The sequence below is a fragment of the Hyalella azteca genome, unplaced genomic scaffold (genome assembly GCF_000764305.2).
Source record: "Hyalella azteca isolate HAZT.00-mixed unplaced genomic scaffold, Hazt_2.0.2 contig13648, whole genome shotgun sequence".
NCBI lineage: Eukaryota > Metazoa > Arthropoda > Malacostraca > Amphipoda > Hyalellidae > Hyalella > Hyalella azteca.
In genome coordinates, this window is record NW_025943562.1 from 60,039 (window position 1) to 84,258 (window position 24,220).

Consider the following 24,220-nt stretch of genomic DNA (forward strand, 5'->3'; position numbering starts at 1 on the left):
CTCGGCACTGCAACTTAAAAATAATTTTTTCAAGAGCAAATATTCTAAGCATTTGTTCTTCAGTTCTTAGAAGTGACCAAGTTACAATAAGTTAAAGATGTTCCTTTCTTGACAGTGCCTTGATAATTCGTCACGACGCAACTCATGTAAAGCCCCGTGTCTTCTGACAAGACAGACAAAAGATCATCTGCAGTAAACTCTCTCATTTTAACGCATTTTCTCATTTATGGAAAAAATGCACTATTGTGCTCGCCATGTCCGTCGGTCCGTCCGTCTGTCTGTCCGTGACTTCTCGTTTTCTTTGATGAGAAAGTGCGCTCTCTGTCACTCACTGCAGTGAGTACCGAGTTAAATATTTTTTATATTCGTGTGCTCCAAAACTATGCCGGTCTTTACACAACTGTGTTTGGGCTATCAATTTATGTGTGTGCGACGTATTTTGATGTGATGAATTAAAGTATTACTGTCTAAATTAGGGTGTGATGTTTATCCTAAGATTTCATTAATGCATTTTTTCCTATAGAAACATTTTCTTTAGAAGGTGAAGTCAATATATTTCGTCTACCCCCAAATCCAAAAAAAAAACCGTAGTGTGTCGGTCAATTCCGCTTTCTAATTCTAAAAGAGACTCTTCAGCAAAATCACTGAATGCAAATTTTTTGCAAACTTATTTTATGTCAAATGTAAAGGAACTGAAAAATAATAATATTTTATCGATCAGTTGAGGGATAGAGTATTTAATTAAAACAATGCGACAAATAGAGTGTTTATTAAAATGTACGACACTTTTCTAGAGAACTAATCACGTAATTCAAGTATCTGGAGGTGCGAGTCCTTAGAAAGTTTTAGAGGTTCAGCACATCTAATTGATACGTTTTCTCGTCTTTTATAACACAATACCAATGCTAATAGGTGAAATGGTATTGCCTTCGTAGACATGATGTCTATGATTGAAAAAAAACGTAATCGAAAAAAATGAGCGGGCCTGCGCTCAGAACCTTTTTCAGGCAAAACTGATTGGGCGAAGTCTGGAAAAAGCAAAATATAGAAATTTGGTCCATGAAAAAGCAATTTATGAGAATAAGCACGAATTGCATTGTTATCCTGCAGCTTTTGATGAAGTTAGCCCTCAAATCGAACGCAGGCAAGAAAAACAAGAAAACCAATCATGGGTTAGCAGCAAGATGGATGATAAAATAAAAGAAACTAATAATTTACGCATTTAAGCTAGCATTATTTACGAGACCAAAGTAAATTATTCGTGCATAACAAATTAGTTCTCAGGCAATTTGAGGTTGACGCTCTCGTGAGTGAATACGAGACGGTCGTTCATTTCCTTTGCCATGTCATCAAAGCTGCTCGTGATGGATGAAGAGGAGGTCAGCTGCGAGGATTTAGACACGGATGACGTCGAGGTGAAGGATGATGATACGGACTGCTTCTTGACGGAAGTGGATGTCGAGGTGGAAGACTGCTGGACGGATGAAGAGGATGATTGCTGGACCGATGACTTGGAAACTGTGCCATCGCCTGCGGTTGCGACTTCGCTGCCCTCCTGTAAAAAATGATGATGTCGAAATTTGTATTGTTTTTGCCTTATTGAATTTAACCCTAACAACAATGAAACATAGATTTTTTCGCTTTAGACCTTTTAGTATTTTATTAATTCATTTGAATATTTTTACTCTAACAAAAGATGTACAATAAGCCAGCGTTTAATAACTGACCTATTGATGACTGAAAATTTGTTCAATACCAAATTTTGTACCTCTAAATGCCTAAGTATTTTAGAAAATTTTAGAATTAATAAACCACCTATGGATATGACTGAGCAATTATTTTCCAGGATTAAATATTGTTAGGGAATCTTCGAGTACGGTATATTCCACATTGTGTGATCTTAAAATGTTAAATGTTTTGTTCCAAATTTTAAAATGAGTGTTGGTAAACAACCAGACGAAAATGAACATGCAAACGTGTTTCCTCCGCGGAGTATAAACACAAATTCAAAATCTTCAGCTCCAGATTCTATTTTATTAAATTCAATGCAGACTGCAAGTAGTTGCAACCCTGAAGCTCTCTCACCTTCTTGGGGGCCCTGACTGTTAAAACGCCGTCCTTCGATAGAGCGGTGGAGACCTGGTCCAAGTTTGCACTCTTTGGCATGGTGAACTCCTTGTAGAAGGATTTGCTCGACACGCAGGAACCATCTTCTGATTTCTGATTGGACCAACGAAAAATGTTACTAGGAAGACCAGCTTTTGATTTCTGATCTGAACAACTAAACACGTTACTAGTGTAATCAGCTTCTTAGTTTCAACCGGAACAGCAAGAAAATTTTCTAGGCCGAACATCATTTTGTTTCTGATTGGATCAAGACTAAGTTATATAAATAATTATCACTTCTTTTGGAGCGAAACAATGTCGATAATATTCTTCTCATAAGTCAAAATCACAAAATTTCCCCCTACAACCAATCATTGTTAGCTCACTTTTTCGTATTTGCCCTCAACGATGACTCTGTCTTCAACCACTTTGACCTGGAGATCATTTGGGTTGAAGTCCTTCACGTCCATAACACACTGTAAGGAAATGGCATTCTGAAATCAGTATGTTCATTTGAATCTACTCATCGAGTCAAACAAATTTTCATTTGAGAAATTGCTTGAAATTCCTGTATATTTAGGAGCATATATTCAAGAGTAAAAATGGTAATAAATCATCGATGATATTCAACCGTCACAAAATCATAGTTCGATAGAGTCCCATTCAGTGACATCGGAAGCTGTGAACTTTGCAATTATTTTCCATAAGCGCAATTTTCCTGCATCTTGACATATCCGTACAGCAACAATTCTATTTCTGATTAGCGCGACATAATTTGAACGACAGTCGCTTTTAGATTTTGAAACTTGGCACGGAATATAGGTTTTATTTAAATAATCACTTGCTAATATTCGACTAATTTGCACGTTTCTACAGCATAATATCAGAAAAAAATGCGAAGTTATTTATATGCGAATTATATAAGTGTACGATTAAATGAGCGCATATCTGAGACTCACGCTGAATCGTCCGTCCTTTTCTGTGACCTGAAGCGCCTGAGACGCGTAGATGTCATCGTCAATTCTGCTGCTGCGGATGTTGCGGTAAACGTCGCGGCACTCGTTGCGGGAGCCGCTGTCCACCTAGGGCCATCATAATACTTTTAATTAAAACGCAGTTTTATAGAAATAGCTTCGATGTGAAAGTTCACTGAAATTAATTTTCTAAACAATAAAAATGCAAAGTAAACAAATTCAATATGACGTGGAATGAAATTCGTAAAGAGTAAAACAAAATTTACAAATTGATCTGAATGCACTAGTAACAAGTCTGAAGAGTTACAATCGATATACATCAGTCTGATTACTGGCAATTTTACATGCGATTCATTCTTGTGTTGATAATGCTAAAGATAACAAGCTGTGTCATCAATTAAACACGCATTACTTTCAGGATATAATAGGATAGACGGCACACGTACGCTGACCAACGCAGTGAACATTCAAGCTCACGAAACATCGACATATTATTTATATATTTTTACTGAATAAGCAAGCTACATAATTGTTCATAATTAATTCCAGTAGAAAAGAGAGAGAATTTAGTATACCAATATACCTTCACGGTTTTGTCGTGGAATTTATCGAGGATGGTTTGGATTGCGGAGTCGAAGTCACCCCATGCGTCCTGGAAGAAAGAGTCGTCGAAGAAAGACTCGCGCTTGATGAGGCTGATGGTCTTAGACATGATGGATCTACCGAGAGAAAATTTAAACATCATAGATTGGACTAAGGTTGACCGAAGAATAAATGACAATAATATTATTTCCATTAGCATGCAGGTCGAACGTTTTGAATGCAAATTCCCAGTAGTAGGTAGCATCCAGACTCAAACTGTGGCGGATTTTCAGTGAACTCGTGAGAGACGTTTGATAGTTTTTTTAATAATACTTAGAATGCATATGTCCAACTCACATTACCTGAAAAAATACTATAAAGAATTAAATCAGCGCTAGAATTAGTTTTTAGAAGCTTATATTACTATCATGACTTTCAGCATTAGCGTTGTCATTGCAAATAACCACGGAACTATGAGCAGCGGTAAAGTGCGCCGTCAGAAGCAACTAGTGTCTATGTAAATAAATAGGACGTGTCGTGCAGATCGTCACACACACACGTCTTCTACTTCTGGTGAGAGCCAAGCGGTATTTTTTTACCGTCAAAATTGATGGTTTTGGTGGCTCTTTTTTGTGAGGTTCAGTCAAACATTGGGAAGCTCAAGATTATGAGAAATAATCTTGCCTTCGCTGCTGATGCATCTGCAGACAGGGAAAAGCTGTCGCAGTAGAGGAGTTAAGGCATCTCGCGGTTACGTTACGAGACCGTATCATCGAAGTTAAAGAGTCGCTTCCTGATACGCAATATTTCGGTAGCGGTAGACGTATCAAATTATTTCTTAATGATAAAATGACGAAAAAAAGAAGCATAAAATTCAATGGCATTTAATATCTCGCGAGACCTTTTCTTCACAAACAGTGAACTATTATTTAATTATAAATATAATTTTTTATTGGTTTACTAAAAAGTGAGCAGATCTGAGGCATGCTTTTAATTAAATTTTTCAACCGCCAAGGATTACAGTATGCTGCACCTATTATGGTGTTCCGGAAAGTAACTGATGCAACTTTATTTCAGCGTAATGACCTGAAATAATAATGTGTTCGTGAGTGATGGAAATTACTCTTGAATTCTTCATACGATGAGTAGAGCAAAATCTTTGTGAGCAAGATACCAATAATATCCTCATTTAGGCATCGGCTAAACTTTCCTCACTTGACTGAGCATGTACACCAGTGCTGGTAATTTACTTCAATTAAATGAAACATACAAGGACCGGTGGAGCTGCGACCTCAGACGCATTCTTGTCGCCTCTCCAAGACCCGACATGTGCACGGCCGCCTCAGCACCACAACCTTCATGTACATTGCAGCCCACGCCATAACCATTACCACCTCTCACCACAACACATCACTCAGGTCCTTGACCGATCTTGCTTAGGATACATTTATGAAATCCATTTTGTTTTAGGAAGATTAGCAGCTGCAAGCGAACATTTTTCGCTGTTGATTTAAAAGTTGATAGTATTTTTTCCCTGAAGTATTTTCCAACATGTATATGTCTCGGCTAGTAAGCAGGGTTGTTAATTATTGTTTTAGACGTCCTCCTTTCGCTAATTGTTTAGCCAAGCACAAAAAGGAATGCCACTCTAAAAGTGGGCGACTCAAGGCAAGCGAAATGTTGACGGTAAAACTTGAGCCAAAACAGAACCCTAATTATTTCGCTCTGGTGTCAAATTAGCTGTTTTGCGAGAAGGGTGGGAGACAGCGACGCTACAAAAGGACCAGAATTATTGTTTTCATTGTAACTTTTAAGTTTTAAATAAGATTGTCTTAGGCTCTATTGGAAAAGCAAGCGTTGCTGGCTCTGACACAGAGTTGCTTATTCTCTGCCCCTCAGGCCCGGGAGAAGAATAGCTTGAGGCAGCAGACGCTCGACCGGTCTGGGCTGCTGCCAAAGTTTCGACGCTCTGGTGGCCGTTGTTGAAATATCGGCTCGCTTTGTCCACTGTCCGAGCTCCCGTGACGACCATCACTCTAAATTGACTCATTTATCTGTTTATATTGACTTATTTTATCTGTTTATATCAGTTTTATTTTGTGCTATTAATTTAAGGGTTGGTTTGTGTAGCTTGGGACATCTTTTTTAGAACTTAATTCAATTTTCGGTATACAGATGAGCGATAGTCCGAAAGTGACCACAACCTCGAATAAAATTATAATTAAATATTAAGAGATGAATTTCCAGATGAAGACCTTATCCGTTCATTTGACTGAAATGGTCTTCCTTATTAGATATTTGTAAAATTTTCAATGTTTATGGTAATCAAAAACTACATGGCGGCAAGCGACTCTGCAATTAAAGCGACGAGTTTCTTCAGAAGCAAAACGGTGCAAAAGGCAAATTTTTAATAATTGTAATGAAAAGTAACTTACAAATATTGACATGAGTCTCTGAACGCTGGTAGGCCCGCGGGTCGCCAATATGGCACTGATACGTGGTGCTCGACATGCCACCTTGATATGAACATTTTTACAGACATCCTCTCTGTGGATGCGCATTGCACAGAACACATTGTACAAAGCCCTCATGCTAACAGAAGATAAGATCATTTTATTGAATCGTTGAAGTGGAAAGTGCCGAGTATGAATAATCAATTGGAAAGAATTGATACTTTTCATCTTATATATAAACTCTATTTGATGCACCCTAATTCTTATTTGACGGACAAAAAATATTTGATAACGGCAAAATTGAAAAGCATACATAAGCATGGAGATTCCCGACAAACAATTTACGATAGCACAACTCGCTGTTTTCTAATTACCTAATATGGAATGTAGAATTACTTGATAACGAGAGAGAGTATCATACAGTTATTTCATATTCTCTTCTTTACTAGCTATGCCTCGCATGTAGCAGGAAAATGTGAGCTAAAAGCATTCGCTTTAACAGCGAGCACTGAGAATAAATAGAGTGTTGTATGATTGTTGCAGTCGGGCGCTATTAAGTGTAGCCTTGGCAACAGTAAAGCGCGAGTACACCAAAGACCGCCTGTGTCTGCGGCTCTTGCATCTCGTAAATTCACTTCACCGTCACAGGAAAATCGTAGAGAGCTTCAGTGCTGGCGCATCTGATTGAGGTCGCGTGACAAGTCGTAAACCATAGAAGTCGACCAAGATATACCACACTGAGCTGCACCGTGCGGCCTTATTGATGTCTTCGATTATCATGACGTGTTAAGATATGATAAATGTCATAGTAGATGAAAATGGCCAAATAAAAATTTATACGAGTATATGGACCCAGGGGTTTTGAATCCCGAAATCAAATGATTGCCAGCTACATATAATTTCGCGTCACTCGATCTCCATTCACCAGTAATTTGACATGTTGTCTGGTCCTAACAGTTTAAAATTTTACGGTCATAGTGAAGGTAGAAATCAGTACGCTAATGTTAGGAGTTGCCTGCAAGGGAGATGATCTCATCGCCCGCCGTCCATGAGGTCATGCTGGTGTCGACACAATAACGCTTGCGAAGCCTCGTCCTTCAGGCGAGGAGCCTTCCGAGAATTTCTGCATCAAGACATGGCGGAGAAAGAGCGAATATGTGTCTCACCTTGGGCTTTGTTAGGTATTAGAATAATTTTACGTTTATGTTCATATACCTGAACGTTGATCTTACCAGATAAACCGAATTAATTTTCTCAATTAAGCTTAATAACTTCTTGTTAGCTTTTCCTTTTTTGTTTGTTTTGTAGCTACTGCATTCGTTGGATTAATTTTTGGATCTTGGCTATTATCAATTGACTTATTGGCTATACAGACAATTAACGTAATAATTAATAAAATTTGTAGTGAACAAATACTGGAGCAAATTGAATAGACATTGATGATTGGAAGACCAGGCAAACTTCATCGAGTCATCGATGGAAAATTGGATGCCAATCCTATATTTATCCGTTGGCGAGTACACAACCGCGACGGTTTCATTAAAACCCAAACTTTTCTTTGCAATTTGTGAAATAAACTATAAGCATCTATTTCAGGGCTGCGTGTCAATCTATAGCGTATAAACTATATTGCAATTAAAATTACTGATAGAAATACATTAAGAACATTTTAAGTGATTGTTTTCGTTTCCAGGAATTGAGTCTCACAAGAGAAGCAGAATAACAAGTTTGTTTTGTACTGCTCGTTCAAGAAACGCCAGCCTTGCCGGCTCCTTAAAAAGTAAGGGTATCTGATAACTTTCTTAACGCACGAGTCATCCTATTCAGTTTTACTTAATTATATTCATGTTTAAATAAAACTAATTTATACTATTTATTCACTTACAATATTATCGCATGTACATGTACTACAAGTTATTAATAGAAGCGTTCAATTTGTGGGCATCACAATCAACTCAAGGAGGATGCCTCTCGCACTACCGCTCTACGGGCGCCTCATTGATGGCAGCAATGCATCAAATGCTTCTTTGTCTCCCGCAGGATGCAGATTCCCTTCTTTGCTCTCGATCAGACAGCGACTGATTCAGGGGGCATCCGGCCTGATCACCTGATTCAGACGCACAGGTTCTCAGACTGATGTCTAACTGATCGAGTGCAGTATCGCACGAGCTGAGTTCTAAACCAGGGAGGGGGCGAGGTAAATCATTCACTGGACTGAAGTTAACCGGTCCTGCATGGAGTCCACGCAGCAATGCGGTATAGGAGCGCTCGAAGTGGTTTAGACGAACTCTCTTCCCTAGCGCCTGTTTTATGCAGGTAACATATATTATCAGTCTGCTTATATCACAAGTTCACAAGGAATTTAAAAGCAAAGAAAACACCCAGCAAATTCACCATATCGATATTGAAATATCAATATTTCAGTAATATACACCACATCGATATTTCAATATCGATATGGTGAATTTGCTTGGGTTTTCTTGGCTTTTAAATTCTTTGTTATACAGGTTAATTACGAGATCGCGATCCTGTAGCATTTCCATTGAAACCCTGATTCAGTAGCGCATTTATAAGATTTCTTAATCCAGCGCAGCATCGTTGGATTAATTCAGGGTCTGAGACCCTAAATTCAGTATCGCAAAACTTGAAAGCATGATTTAGTAGCGCACATAGTCAGAGCATGATTCAGTAGCTCATATACTGAGAGCATGATTAACTGAATCATGCTCTCAGTATATGCGCCACTGAATCCTGCTCTTAGTATATGCGCTACTGAATCATGCTCTCAGTATATGCGCCACTGAATCCTGCTCTCAGTATATGCGCTACTGAATCATGCTCTCAGTATATGAGCTAATGAATCATGCTCTCAGTATATGAGCTACTGATATACTGAGAGCTACTGATATACATATACTGAGAGCATGATTCAGTAGTGCAAAGGCTGGCCTGGTTGCACAATTGAGTCCATTACTCACACCACCGCAAGCCGCTACTCATTCAGCCGCTTACTGTCACATTTAACTGTACATGTAGGACTGCTTCATATAATTCTTCACAAAATATCCTAGCAATTCATGGGTTCCACGATTGTATATTTTGATGGTTACTTTAGAGTGAAGGAATATATTCACTATATATTCATCTCGTAGAGACTGGCTCTATTTCTCCTGCAATGAATAATGAGATTGATTTAGCCTGTAACGGTATTGCTTTAAAATGAATATTTATCATAATAGAGTTCAAGAGTTAAAATTAACTCTATAAATGGGGTTATTCTTCGCCAGGTTATTCGCCTGAGCAAGCAGACTCTTTAGCTTTATGTATACTTCAGACAAAGCATTTCATGAGGCATTTCGTACGACACAGAAAGTGGACAAGCTTGTGATCGATAAGCAGGTCACTGACTGGACAAGCCCGATGTTTGCACAATATAGTTGGTATTAGTTCAATAATGGGGCAAGCCATCTCGTTAGTATTGAACAAGCGAACAAAGAACTTGTCTCGGCGAAGTACACGGACTTTTTTAGCAACTTCATTTAGTATGATAAATGTATATCTTATATAGTTTAACATGCATGTTCATTAGTGAGAATTCGCCTAAATATTGCGTTTTTTTAACTAGAATGAACCTAAGACGGTGTTTTTCAAGATATTTCAATGCGACATAAAAATTTTGTAATAGTTGTTCTGCGGGATAAAAATAAAATTCTGTAGTACTTCATAAGATTTTAACATTGAGAAATTACCAAATTCAACTGAACAGCAACATCGCCTCGTGAATAATACGATATTTGTGATGATGTTTCGCATTACTCGATATTGTGAGAATAAAAATTTGATCCGAATATATAGAACTACAAATCCCCTAAACGAATGCAGCGATCAACAATCCGGTCAACTAAATAAAATTATAATATATGAAGAATAAACATCTAAAAGATGTCAATGGAGGCTTCATGAATAATCAGTATCCGATTCATCGAGTAGAACACTTGAAGGATTCATGTCCGAGCTCCAGCAGCTCTAGTTTACTCATGCCTGGAAAGCAATTGTTAGTGTGCCAATCCCTTACTCACCTATTGCTTTATTGAGGCAGTAACAGGAAAACACAAGCGAGGTCGAGACAGGAGAGTCACACCAGAGATGTTCACTAGACCAGCTTCTAAACTGTACTGCTCGGCACGTGTGCGTTGGTTATTTATAAGCTCTGGTCGGTGTGCGATGACGCACGCGCTAACACACTCGCTGCACTTGCCCCCGTGCGGAGAAAACGTCGCACAGAAAACGGCGCGCGGGCTCCCGCGACACAATGCTGATGACGCATGGTGCCACTGCGTGTGTCTGCGGCGCATTCCTTTCTTCTTATTCGTGTATTCGAAGAGTCTAGAAAATCCCACGCGCTTTAATTGACTGAGAAAAGCGCTGTGTTATTCTCAAATTTGGGGGATTAAGTAAAGGTAAATTGGTTAGAGCTTGCATTCCAACGACGCCTCCCTGAAAGCAAGCTATAAGACTATCAGTGATTTTGTTAACCGGCAAGTCAGTGGGAATTTTCAAAGCAATTAATTGCACGAATTTTTATAAAAGACAAGATTTAACTTGATAAGAAGCACCACTTTTCTCAGTTCAGCATAATTATGCATGAAATAAACATCACACAGAAGGAGCCAATACTCCGAGCTCTGCACTTTTAAATTAAATATTTCGTACGAATTTAACAGGTTGTAGTGGAACTGATCACCCCAGCCCTATAACCCGTCATATGATATACTTCCTGTGGACGTACGTTATTTGGTGTCATGAGATAGTTACTGATCATCTTATACAAGTCAAGTGTGTGTTTCTTATCTATCTTTGATGCCCAGCATGTGTGCTGTCTGTATATTATTTATCTTTGATGCCCAGCATGTGTAATGTCTGTATCTTACTTAAATGAACCTGCATGAGAGCTCTATGTTGCTTATATATGATCTGAAAAAAAGCGAATTTATTATCTTTGCACAAGCGAAAATTTTACATGTTTGTGTTCATCTCATTTTTATGTGAAAAAATACTTTTGCTCGCTAAAGCGTGACGTATGTGCACCGAAACGAAGTCCGGTGCGCATTCCAAATAATATTGTTTGACGAAATACTTACTGATACAGAGTAGCCATGCGAAGTACAAAAGCTATTTGGACATTATCTAATATTTCAATAAATATTCCGCTTGTTTTAATAAAATCTAATAAATAGTAAATATACGGCACTTGTCATGCAAGCATGAGCAAACATGAAAAAGCATGACGCAAAATTTGAATTTCGGCAAAGTTTAAACGCTTTTAAGTTTAATATCACTAAACTGGCCAAGACGCATTCATAAATTTCCCTAAATCTCAGTTTATCGCCAGTTTGAACAAGATTTATCATCACGACAATCAGCTGTACAATTTAATGCTAATTAATTGCAAATTATAGCTAACAAATTATCACTCGTATGCATTTGTTGATTGTTTGAGAAATAACTACTCAGAACCGTATTGTGCCATCTCGTGCCGCAGTATCTGAATCTCCATACAGTAATAATGCAGTGATGTGCGATAACAATCAAGATAACGCTATTGGTTGATACCGATAAGAAGATCATTGTATTGGATTGAGAGCGAGACAGGGAAGGCTGAGAGTTTCCGGTTTTGGGCAGAACTGCCCAAATTATATATAATTATATATAATATAATTATAAATATATATAAAGTAAATTCTTTCCACACTTTTGCTAACTCCACAAAAATATCATTTTGAATAATATATCAGTCTCTGTTACGGAGAAGTTGCTCATTCTTTTGCAAATGAAGAAGAATGCCCCAGTTGCGATTCGAGAAATTAATTCTCCGATAAATGAGTTGAATTTTATAATGCAAAAAAAATCAACAAATAGCTTTACGATGAAATAAAAAATTAATCAATTACTTGAAAAAATAACTGCTTCGTTCGTCTATGCAGTAAGTATGCATGCTTCACGCAATCTGTTCACCAGACTTGCAATAAAAACAGCAAGGAAGTCAAGGCAGCCTCCCGCATTTCCATTACCTGAACAGGCGCTCCCCATCTTTCATGGCGGCGCTCCGCCCCAATGACACAACATTCTAGCCGCACAAATGATAATTCGGCGCACGTGTATTGCTTCCTCGTAGGACCTCTTCCTCGTCGAGCGCATGGGGGCGAAGCTGTCGCCCACGCGTCGCCCACTCGCCCGCCCTCGACCGTACGGGCTTACACTCCTCCGCTGAAGCAACCGTTTCAAGTTTTAAACTTACGTGCACTTCAGAAGATCATAACTACAAAATAATGTTGTGGATTGGTCGAGTATGAAAATGTAATCAGGTTTACACAAAGTCAAGCATTGATACTGAGTCGTGGTTTAATATAATCAATTGATACTGAATCGTGAAAACTGTTAATTATGCTTCCAGCTATAAGCACTTATGAGGCCATGATTTACGTGGTTCAACTGCAAAACCAGCTTCGAGCTTCAAAATGACGTTTAACTTTAATTTTACTTTCCACGGTCCAGGATTCCACGGAAATTCACGGATTTCGCTTCAAAGCATTTCCTCGCATCGTTTTATAATAACCAATTTAATGGCAAGACGGTAGTATGAACTTTTGGCGCGTGTTTATGCTCGTCAAAAGTCCTTAGAAATTTTACGTTTTTAGAAACATTGTTCCTGAGCGCCCCACCACAGAGCTCATGTACCCGACTATGGCCCTCTTGTGTGGGGTTAAGTTCTTTTTGTAAGTAGGATTCCTTTCACTTCTTCACTCTGTTTCTCTATAGTGCTGGTCTCCGATGTCTCGCGCAAGCAACTTCTTGTACAAGTGTCTTCGTAATCGTTCACTTATCCCTTCTCATTATTTCGCATCCTTGAGGCGCTAACGCTGATCTTCACCTACCAGCTACAGCGGGCCGTATATTAAGACTTTCCACCCTCGTCGATTTTTTATTTGAGAAATTTACGTTAGTTGAGACCTTCTCTCTCATTGATACTGCTTATCATCAACTTCCGGAGCGACACAGCTGAGTAACTGGAGCGCTAGTAAGTTGAAACGCTACTATAGTCATTAGTTAATGTTGGTCATATACCATTAGAACTAACACGCAGGATTGAAGTAAGTGAAACATTAATTAGTGAAGGATTTCTAGCTAATTAAATTCAATCTATTTGCAAAAGAGCAACAAAAAATTATGCAGTCAATGATGCCCTTCATGCCCAGACAAATATTCTCAAAATGACTAAAGAGTCACTTTATTTACCCTAAAATGAGCAAGAATTAATGTCTTTGCACAACGACCAAAACTATTAATACGACAAAATTATACATAGATTAGAATAGGGAGAATTTATTTTACGCTAAAATAAAAGTAACCCGTTGAAATTATGATAATTTGCCACTTATTGAACTTATCGTGGTATCATAACATGGGTCCGTCACCTGAATGCCATTTTCACGACACTGCTTAAGTGCGCCGCTCAGCACGTCATTTGTTAACACCCAGCGCGCATGCTCTCAGCAGGCACCCACGCTGCAGCGAGGTCAGTGACGTCATACAAGCTCCAGTCAATGGCAGAGCCGAAGACCTGCTCATCAGTTTCTGTATTCGTGACGTCATGCATCATAGAATGCGTCATAAATTGAGTGCATGACTTTTTACAGAATATTTCGCATTAACTTAATCTTGGTAATCGTGAACTACTGTCCTGGATAGAGTAAGAGACAGCAATTTTGAAGGAGTTGAGGATGCATAGGTAAAGAATAATATATAATATTCAATGATAGGTGAATGTCGCTTGATAGAAAAACAGTAGTCATGTGTGATTCTATAGTTTCGGTCGCAGAAAAATCACTTAATGCTAATTAAAACGGTCTTTCTATGTAATAATTTACATACATAAAATTATTTTAAAACTGGTAACTGCTGACCCATTGTGTTTGCCATGAGCTTCTATTCTAACATTCCCAAAGATCATCTTTAGAGCAGCGGTGTTCTTTATACTCCAGCATGACGCACGAGGAGCGACTTAACAACTTCATGTTTGATCGAAACTTTGGTGTAGTCGAGGGAACAACGTCTGGTCGCTGTGGAGACATCGCAACACCGCAGCGCACGGCGCCCTGCACCAGGCAGTACCTCGCCAAGACCTGTTCGTTACAGACATAGTCTTCACCGGCTGATATTGCAGGTAAGATCAAAATGTTTATGTTGAAATTTTCTAATGTTGGTACATTAAAATGTTCAATATCTTATTCTGTTACATTTGTTCTTAGTTACTGATGTTATATTCTGATAAAACTTGTAAGTTGGTAGTTACTAGTAGGTAGTGGTAGTTAGGTGAATCTACTCTGAATAAATTGTGATACAATCGAAGTAACCATTCTACAAATTCATAAGATGAATTACAGATTCATGAAGTTGGCAGAAAAACTGCACTTTGACGACATAAATCATTCAATTGATTAAATATGGCTGGAGATTTAGAAATTAATAGCCGACCTAAAGTTCATATAAAAAATAAGTACATCTTCCAGCTTGTACTAACATAAGTAACTTGTGTTTACATGAATAAAAATAATATTTGAATTTAAGGTGTACTTTTTAGCTTCTAAAATTTTCCACAAATTGACTTTGTAGGATTTAGCATACGTTATCATTCGGTAAAATAGTTAGGGGTTTTCTCAGGAGCGCTCGAGTTTCATCTCGAAACGCTGACAAGAGCTTCCATATTCTGCGTCAGAGTGTGAGCGTTGTGAGGCTCCTAGCAAAATGTCAGTGTGCCCTAACAAGCCCAATTTAATTCGTTAAAAATCAGAATGTCTGTCAAGAGCATCACTGAAGAACGAAAGAATGCCTTTTAAATCATCTAAGTCAGGCGGACCTGTGCTAGACTCGGTAAATACTTGCTTGGGTGTCTGCTGACGGGCGACAATCATGAGGCCTGAACCAAGGAAGTTCACTGCAATGGTCTCCTTTGCTTCAGATGCAGAAATTATTTTTAGAAAAAATCGAACGCCCAGAAAATGCACTTCCTTTGCAGGCGAGATGCCGCATATTTCTTATATGCGGCATCTTATGAATATTTATCTTATATGAATATTTCGTATTTAATTCAGTAATTTCAGGAACATTTAATGAATTTTCCTATCATGTTGCAAATACGTTAATAGCTAGCTCTCGCTATTAAAAAATATGCATACCCTGCGTCGCAATCAATGCTCTATAAATTATTTCTTTCGTGGCGTAAAGCAATAACCCGCAACCATCACATCAGATGAAGCATGCCAGCACTAATAAAACTTAAATAAGCGCCATGTTCCCGATACATAACTAGAAATAACCCAGAACAATACCTGCGTCCTGAGATACTGCAGGAGTCAATACAATTTCATCTTGGGGCGTGGCCCACTAGTTTATTATAGTCACAAACTCTCGCTTGCGTCAAATGGCTTGCTCATTCCTGACTACACTGTCAGGAAAATGTTTGTTTCAACTGAATTCGCAATTTTGATCAACTTAATCGAAATTGCATACAAATTTTAGCAACTTTATTTTGACTGATTCGTGAAACGTCGTAGAAATTGTGACAAAAAATGTGAGACAGAGAGTTGCATTCGTTTCAATTAAATCACGTTGGAAACGTCAGTTGATGCACATTATACACCGATCCCCAATGATCTAGTTCGCCTCTTCAAAAAAAAAAAAAATCACTTGCAGCTTTTTCGATATATGATCATGACTGAGACTCATTGAAACAACTAGTATAGATTTTATTAATTAAGAACTAAATTAAAACTTTAAAAACGAAACAAATTACACGCCATCATCGTGTAAATTTTGATAATCCAAACATTATGCAAATTTTTTTTAGGTTATAGGGCAGGCAAGTTCTTTTGTGAGGCAAAGGCAACTCTAAATTAGTCCTGGACGATATATAATCTATTGATTTAATATAATCAAGACAAAAAATATCATTGAGGGACTACAGTGAATACTTGTATTTGATACACGCAAGCGAGCGGAATGGAGAGGAAGTGAAATTTGTTGTTTGGTTGCGGTCGATGAGCTGCAGTGGAGGCCGCGAGGTCGTCGTCAGGCTGACCGTCTGATGCACCAGAGCGTCGCTGTGGCAATCAGACGTGGGCTCCTGACAACAAAATTTCTCAAGCACCCAATGAATTAATCACTTCCCTATTTTATATGAATAGAAGGACGGGGAAACTTTGAATAGCCGTCTGGAAAATTATGTATTTTGAGTGCTTGTGATACACGTATGAATTGAATTTTCAATGATGCAATTCTCAATAGAACCCTTGACTAGTAAACGAGCCATAAATATTTCTATTTAAGAGTCTCAGTAATTTCAACTATTTTTAGCGCATTTCTTATTTATGGAAAAAAATGCACTATTGTGCTCGCCATGTCCGACTGTCCGTCCGTCTGTCCGTCCGTGACTTCACGTTTTCGTCGACGAGAAAATGCGCTCTCTATCACTCACTGCAGTGAGTACTGAGTTATATTTTTTCTTTATAGAAACTGTAATGTAAGAATTGAAAATTTTGTGAGCAAAAAAAAAATAATTGTTTCATAAGATGCTGTAATATGATTAAAAGAAACTGCAGTGAGCAATTTTAGAAAATCATGAGGTTTATCATGGGCGAGAACGAACTCGAAACTATTACTATTCATATTTAGTTGTAGCTAAAAACTGTGAACAATTTCAAAGGATGAAATGTGATAAGAGCAAATATACATAGGGATACATTTGCTGTCAGCGCATTATCTACTTAGTAGTTAGTTATCTCCCACTAGTATCTATAGAAATTAAAGAGACATAAACTAAAACCTCTTCTGTCGTTTCTAAACGAATAATAGAGTTCTAATGAATGCACAGCCTGTTTCGTTTCATTGTGGCAAAAATTCATGTTTTGTAGCTTAAAATAGTTTTAACTTTTATTTATTTTCCTAAGCATATTTTCAATCAAACCAAAGCGTGTCGATAAAATTTATTTTCTAAAAAAATTATTTGCAAGCATATTATTACCTCTACATTTTTTTAAACGAGTTCAAAATTAATTCATTAAACCCACGAACTCTATCGTGTAATCTTTCGAATAATCTTCTTAATACGTTTTGATATTTGAATAAATAACATGCGCTAATATTACTTGCATAAGGTTCGTATTTCTTTTTAATAACTTGTAAACCCTTTGTTCCTCATTATATTTCTAAATTTTACCAAAGCACTTGAAAGGTCATGGCTAAATGAACTGTACAAGTTTAGCTGCTGTTGATGTATATCTTCAACACATGCTTGCATTTCGTCATGTCTAAACTCAACTTTAAGACCTATAGATTCTTCAGCCTAAACTTATCCTAAACTTGTCAACGATGTTGTTTTCTGCAGTGTATTTAATAACCAGGTGTATAAATATTGGTATTTATCAATAAAGACATGTAACGTGGCCAATTTTAAGTTGCAATAAACTTATAATTTTCTTGTTGTGTGTTAAAGAGACGTGTTAGCGTAAGAGTAATCCTCCGGACCAGCGATCATGAAGCATTCCAAGCGAAGTAAGAACGTCTGCATGACCAACTGTCCTGAGCTGCCTCAGACTAAACGAGTGGTTATCGATTGTCTCTAAACCCTAAACTTGTGCTCATATACATTAAAAAGACCCGAAAGTTTTTCTTATAAATAAATATTCACATGCTAGCGCTCCGGCTTATCACACAACGATGAATGCACGTCACTGTATTCTAATTAAACTCAGGTTTGTATCGATTCTCAATAATAAATGATTAACTTTGGTCCATTTAAATGTTTATCATTGATACCACAGATCAGCTTGAAAGCTTGCTAGTTTTCAGCACTGAATTATCTTTAATAACATGCAACCATTTGGCTGTGGAATCGATCATTGCTAAAATCTTGGTCATTAGATTGCCTCAGATGAATAATTAAATTACTTAATTTCAATCGCATCAAGAATCAGAAGTAGCACATTAGTCAGGAATAAAGTTAGATGATACTACATGTGCTCTCCTCACAGCCCCAGTTCTCACATCTGCATAAAGTCTACGGGGCCGTACGTCCGCAGCCACAATGGCACTTCAAAAGCGCAAAAGTAACCTCCTTCAAACGCATGATCCTAAATATGCATGCTTAGAATATATCACCCTCAAACTATTCATATATTCCACGTTAAATTGGGTCTTTGACTCATTGATATGACATTTCAACAGGATTTGAAAGGTAAATCTTCTATAAAAACGAAGTTCGTTCGCTTAACTCAATATTTAAAGAGTTTTGATTCGTCAAGTCCAACCACTAATCGCAGGTGCCCCAAACATGATGTCCCCTAAACGCATGTGCCCCAAACATGATGTCCCCTAAACGCATGTGCCCCAAACATGATGTCCCCTAAACGCATGTGCCCCTAACATGATGTCCCCTAAACGCATGTGCCCCAAACATGATGTCCCCTAAACGCAGGTGCACCAAACATGATGTCCCTTAAGCGTGCGCGCCCCATATATATAATGTCCAAAGATTGTTTATGATGCACCATAAAGATGAATAAACCTCATATATTCTGTAAAAGTTATTCCGTTCACATTATTCGTTTTCAATCTGGATTATTGCTGTTCATTACGCACGGTGTTGCGCATACAAGCCTTCTTCCTCCATCAACAGTCCTACGAATTACAATAATTATCTTGTGATCACAGAGAAACACACCCGTTGTTCTTGTTTACTTTCAAATGCACGAGAGATTAATCGCCATCTTGATGTTTTTTTTTCTTTTGCAAAACCATCTGAAGCTTAGAGCTGAAAAAGTCTCTGAATATAAAATTCTGACATGATTTAAATTGTGAGGCAATGCACGAGTGAATTTGTAATTTCTCTTAAGTACAAAAAGCATGGTTTTCTAAATAATCTAATGTTTATACCTGAAATATAGCTACTTTGTACGTTATTTATAAATGATATCAAGTAATTAAACTCTAAATAACTGCACATTTAAAACTTTTGATTGAACATAATGAAATTTAAAATTCTCACATACTTTTATGCATCCATTACTGAAAAATAAACTTTCCAAACAATTCTCCAAAACAAAACTTCTTTCCACAAATTTTTAACCCAAGCTGCCTGCATTGACAATAAATAAAATCCGTTTGCACTCCCTAAAATATTACCAGGAGACAATATGGCGTCAAATATTAACCTTAGTTTCTTACTCACAAAAATGCAGAGATCCGCAGGGGCCTCAAAATGGACTTGTTCAGCAACAAACAGTCCTGCTGCAAGGCGATCCTTCGATTGCTCCTCAGCCATGTTGGCCTCTTCCTCATCGTTTGCTTGTACGCAGTTCTTGGTACGTATTCGGAAACCCATTTAACTTGGACGATGATGAATGAAAACCTTTACACTTTATATTAAATTTTACGTCGGTAGTGGATAGAATGAAACATTTCCAAGGCAAGAAAAAAACCGCTCATATAAAAAAGTGTATACATTAGCATGAAAAGCAGATATAAAAGATTATGCATAGCCACTCATAATTACAACAGTGACGAAGAGATTTTGAGAACTTATGTCATTTTGATTCAAGAAAGGCTAAGTTTAACTCAAATTCTGTACATATCCCGATGTATACTGAAGATATTTTTGATGAATCATCGGTTTAATATTGTTTTAGGCCAAAATTTTAGGCAGTTTTGAGAAGTTATATCATAAATAAAAATAATTCAACATCGATTCTAAAATAATTGTCTGAATATATCCGGGTTGTTTGAGCAGGAGCGTATCTTTTCATCTACACCGAAGCGCAGCAGCAACAACTGGCGACGCTGAACAAGCAAGGGGCATATCGTGTGATGAATTCGTCTAAGAAGTACATCGTTCTTGACATGTTCTACCAAAGTCGCCAGAACCTCACTGCGGACAAATTCAAACAACTCGTGAGAAATGTTGACAAACTTGCTTCACTAATAGGACTGTCAGGAAGCCATGCAGTGTTCTATGAATAATATAACAATAAAGCAGTCAGTGAATACAACGAGAACCTTAATGCGTTCCATAAACTTTTTATGCAAAACACGAATTCTTCTTTCTTGTATAAAGTACCGACCTATCGACGTCAATGTTATTGGAATGAAAAGATTTAGTATCTAAAATTACCGTCAGTTAAAGTTCCAGTAAAAGAACTTCACATTAAACATTTTCATGTCCGCACAGGCATGGAACAACATCTACAACTTCCACAACTACATCGTAAAAGCTGCGACCGAACTACGATACGACGGTACCAATAACCCTGTCAACGACTGGTCGTTCTACAACTCCCTGATATTCACCATCACAACAATGGCCACAATCGGTAATTCTTTAGCATTTTACATGCCGAGTATTCTTCGACTCTCGAATGAACATTTCCGTGCCACCTCGTTTTGGATTGTTATAGAAGTGTAGTTAAAGTCGCATCGTTGTTTGGGACTTCCACGTCAAGTTTTATCATAAAAATTCATATTTCTTTGAAGGGAGGTGACTTGATGAACCCCCTCTAGTGATCAAAAACCGGTGTATTGCTTGACATTTGCTTTCAAGGAGGACGTATGAACTATTGATCATACGTATATGGCTTATAAGACATTTGCTTTACCGGACAGGTTACGGTTATGTCTACCCCAAGTCTTTCAACGGCCAGGTTTACTGCATCATTTACGCCTGCCTCGGAGTCCCTATTATGCTCGTGTTCCTCGCCAACATCGGCGACTTCCTGGCCAACGCTTTCCGCTACGTCTACAGGTGACCATGTTACCTCTGGAGAAAATTTATTTTTTTACAAAATTATAACTCATTTGTATTAATAAATGACCAAACAAGTTCAATTATCCATATGAATATTCAGTAGATCATATATGAATGACAGAATCATCACATAGGATAAATTATGACATCGGACATTGTGAAATGGACGATTTGTGGGCATTTGTTGTCCCGTTTTTATTTCTGAAAATGTTTCCAGTCGCGGCTGCTGCGTCGTGTGTCGCATAATTCGCAAGAAATCAGAGGTCAAGAAGTCGGGCCAAAAACCGAAGTCTGTCTTCAAGGAGGTCGTCGGCAACGAGCCTTACATGCCTACGCAAGAGGTTACATTGCAAAAAATTATCACCATTTTATCCAATACATCTTTCATTTGTGTAAAACCGTTTAATTTGACTTCTTTGTACCACGTACGTAATAATTCTTTAATAACTCTTCCGTATCTCACAGCAACCAAAGTTTCGCCTTCATAGATTCTCAATTTTTAACATGCAGCCTACAATAATAAAGGATCAAAATAAAATAATGACATACTAGGAGAATGAGGAAGGTTTCACTGTCTGAAGATTCTTTCTTTGCAATACAACCCGATACTAGTCACAGTGAATGTGCATGGATTGGATAAACTTCACCGTTAATAATAATATATCCAATGTATATATAAACTATATCCAATAATAATTGGATAAACTTCACTGTAAATGGCTTAAAATATGTTTTTAAAATATTTATTAAATCAGGTTCAAGTGCCAATCACGGTGAACGTGTGCGTTCTGGCGCTGTACCTGGCTGTGGGTGGTGTGATCTTCGTGCTGTGGGAAGGCTGGCAGTTCAGCGAGGCGATCTACTTCTCCTTCATCACACTCAGTACCATCGGCTTCGGCGACTACGTTCCAGGAGTTTCTGCAGATTATGCCAGTACAAGTATCGTTCTTACTATCTTCAGACTTGCCACCACGCTCATCTACATCGTCGTCGGTGAGTTGAACAAAGTCAAGTTGATAGGAATTCATCAAACGTATATTCGATCCTAAGAAGATCCTTAGATTAGAATCTTCACACTTCAGAGTGGATCTAAGCTCATTCAAGAACTGGTGTATACTGTCAGGTTCAAAAATTGAGCTGAAAAGTTATTTCATTCATTCACTAATCGTAATAAACATAATTCACTTTATATGCATAATAGTTGAATGGTATCAAATTATGTTGTCTTTCAAATAATATCATTAATATTTTGTACAGGCATGGCCCTGCTTTCCATGTGCATCAACCTCATCCAGGAGCAGATCGTTGCTAAGTTCAGGTGGCTCGCAAAGGAGATCGGCATGAAAGAAGAAACCGACGAGGACATCAGGATCAAACACAAAGTGAGTTTTTAAGTTGTTCGAAAGCCAAACACAGTGCAATTGAAAGAAATAAATTTTATTGTAGCATTTGAGTTTGATGAAATTTCTTTCGACCTGGTACTTTGGCTGAATCAGGACATGAATTGGTCTGATGAATTTTTTCATATGATTTCCCCGAGCATCACAGACATTTTATCGTTGCACCCACTGTGGATAACAACTAAGCAAAATATCCAGCACTGATAAGGGATAATATAATTAATGCACTAATGGAGGTTTATACGTTCGTTGCAGTACCGCAAGACTTTGCACGAAGTGGTCACTACGCCAGCCGGAAAGGACGGTAACGAATGCCAACTCCACAACCTCGAGGACTCCAAGCCCATCAAAAATATTCGCAAGACAAATCCTAAGGGCAGCGGGGGAGGCCTCGTGTTCACTGACCTCACTCAGTAGCATCGTGCGGATCACTGCTGTTGGATATCTGAAGGAGTTCTTTTGAGTTGAGCTCAGATGAACAGGCAGGAACAACTGGAATGTCCATTGGCATTGCAGAGTTTACATGAGTCGATAAACAGCTTATCAAACCATTTCATCAAAAATGGCCAATTAAAAAAACATATTTTGAAGTATGAATATTAATCATCAAGCATAATAAATCGTTCAATGTTCGATCAAGAGCGATATTACCGAGACCATGCACATATACTTTTAAGCAGCTATCACGTCCGGTTCACCCTGAGACAAATGCATTTTAGACTTAAAGCATATCAGTTAATAGTTGGTGAACGACCTGTTGGTTAGTCTTTCGTTACTGAATAAATCAAATGCTCATTTGTTTCTAAGTTGAAAGCCTTTAACGTTCGCTGACACTCCAATCCAAACAGGTCTAGGCCTCTCGCCCATTTTCTCCTCAAATTATTAATCAACAAAACTTTTAAAGGACAGTGAGAGCGAAATGAAACAATTTTCGTTCGTTCATCCATCCTTAATACCAAATTATTATACAAGGTCGTAAATTAATTTAATTTTTTTTTAGCTTTTTCTTGATTCACCTGAAGTGGATAATTTTGATGTGCAAATATAGAATTGTTTACCTGCACAGAAAATGTTGTGAACATATTTCTTCACTAATTCAGTAACGCGTGTGGAACAACTGCATAGAGGGCGCTCATGCATGCATACGATAACGTATTTCTGCTTGTTACATTTTTTCTTTGAGTATATTGGATTTTCTCTTTTTTCTATGGAAACTTCAAGATTCTACAACGCTTTTCGTACCTAAAGAGATAATTACAAGAGTTACCGTTGGTAAACGTACATTTAACGTAATTTAAACCAATATTCACATGTCAGACGTAAACTTATATATAAAAAAATACTGGCCCGGAAAGCATCTCAACTTTCAAGATTTGGTCGACAACTTGTACTCAAAGCGCTCTTAATAAAACTTTTAACTTCAGATGGAACCCGTTAAAAATTCAAAATATTGATGAAAGTAATTTTTATACGGCAATGACCAAATTTACTGTTTTAATGCGTGAAATAAAATATGAAAAATTGTAAAAATCTTATTCTCCCACTCCACATAAAGAATGTATCTCATAAATTTCCTTGCTTTATATTTTGAGATCGGAAAAATGTTTCGAACGTTTAGCTGTCTACAAAGTATTGAACAAATGCAGAAGCGTTTTATTGTATCAAAGCATCGCTGTGGATCTTGCATTAGCAACCACTGAACCGTTGACACAACGAGGCAGCAAACAACGAATTTGCCACTGGAGGCCAAGGAGCAATAGACTTCCAGGTTATGAAGGATGCCTTAATCTAAAAATAAAACAATATCTTTTAAGAAGAAAGATAACGACTTCAAAAAGGATGTCTACTGGG

The 24,220-nt window shown here is 37.8% G+C and overlaps 2 protein-coding genes across 5 annotated transcripts; one reads left to right on the forward strand and one right to left on the reverse strand.

The window, feature by feature from the left end:
• Nucleotides 1-754: 754 nt before the first annotated feature.
• On the reverse strand, nt 755-10,309 carry LOC108664967 (protein lethal(2)essential for life). Its single transcript, XM_018151668.2, has 6 exons — nt 10,195-10,309; nt 3,664-3,799; nt 3,066-3,188; nt 2,493-2,582; nt 2,086-2,220; nt 755-1,555 (listed from the first exon to the last, which is right to left on the reverse strand). The coding sequence occupies exons 2-6, from the start codon at nt 3,790-3,792 to the stop codon at nt 1,274-1,276; spliced, it is 759 nt and encodes a 252-aa protein (XP_018007157.1). The 5' UTR covers nt 3,793-3,799; nt 10,195-10,309; the 3' UTR covers nt 755-1,273.
• A 3,977-nt stretch (nt 10,310-14,286) lies between these two features.
• On the forward strand, nt 14,287-23,892 carry LOC108664970 (potassium channel subfamily K member 18). Of its 4 annotated transcripts, none has more exons than XM_018151676.2 (10): nt 14,292-14,339; nt 17,667-17,725; nt 19,411-19,533; nt 19,959-20,119; nt 20,397-20,538; nt 20,828-20,966; nt 21,187-21,310; nt 21,725-21,962; nt 22,227-22,351; nt 22,625-23,892. In XM_018151676.2, exons 2-10 carry the CDS (start codon nt 17,707-17,709, stop codon nt 22,784-22,786), a joined length of 1,233 nt encoding a protein of 410 aa, XP_018007165.1. In that variant the 5' UTR covers nt 14,292-14,339; nt 17,667-17,706; the 3' UTR covers nt 22,787-23,892. The 4 variants fall into 4 exon arrangements, with proteins under 4 accessions (XP_018007167.1, XP_018007165.1, XP_018007163.1 ...); XM_018151674.2 differs by lacking the exon at nt 17,667-17,725 and adding an exon at nt 18,205-18,279; XM_018151678.2 differs by lacking the exon at nt 17,667-17,725 and having other exon boundaries at nt 14,287-14,339.
• The last annotated feature ends 328 nt before the right edge of the window (nt 23,893-24,220 follow it).

Coding starts and splice junctions, on each gene's coding strand:
- LOC108664967 (XM_018151668.2), bottom strand. CDS start 3,792: ATGTCTAAGACCATCAGCCTCATCAAGCGCGAGTCTTTCTTCGACGAC. Junction 3,189..3,663: donor TCCACGACAAAACCGTGAAG/GTATATTGGTAT, acceptor TGATGGCCCTAG/GTGGACAGCGGCTCCCGCAA. Junction 2,221..2,492: donor TTGAGGGCAAATACGAAAAA/GTGAGCTAACAA, acceptor TGGTCCAATCAG/AAATCAGAAGATGGTTCCTG.
- LOC108664970 (XM_018151674.2), top strand. CDS start 18,258: ATGGCACTTCAAAAGCGCAAAA. Junction 20,967..21,186: donor GCTTTCCGCTACGTCTACAG/GTGACCATGTTA, acceptor AAATGTTTCCAG/TCGCGGCTGCTGCGTCGTGT. Junction 21,963..22,226: donor GCTCATCTACATCGTCGTCG/GTGAGTTGAACA, acceptor TATTTTGTACAG/GCATGGCCCTGCTTTCCATG.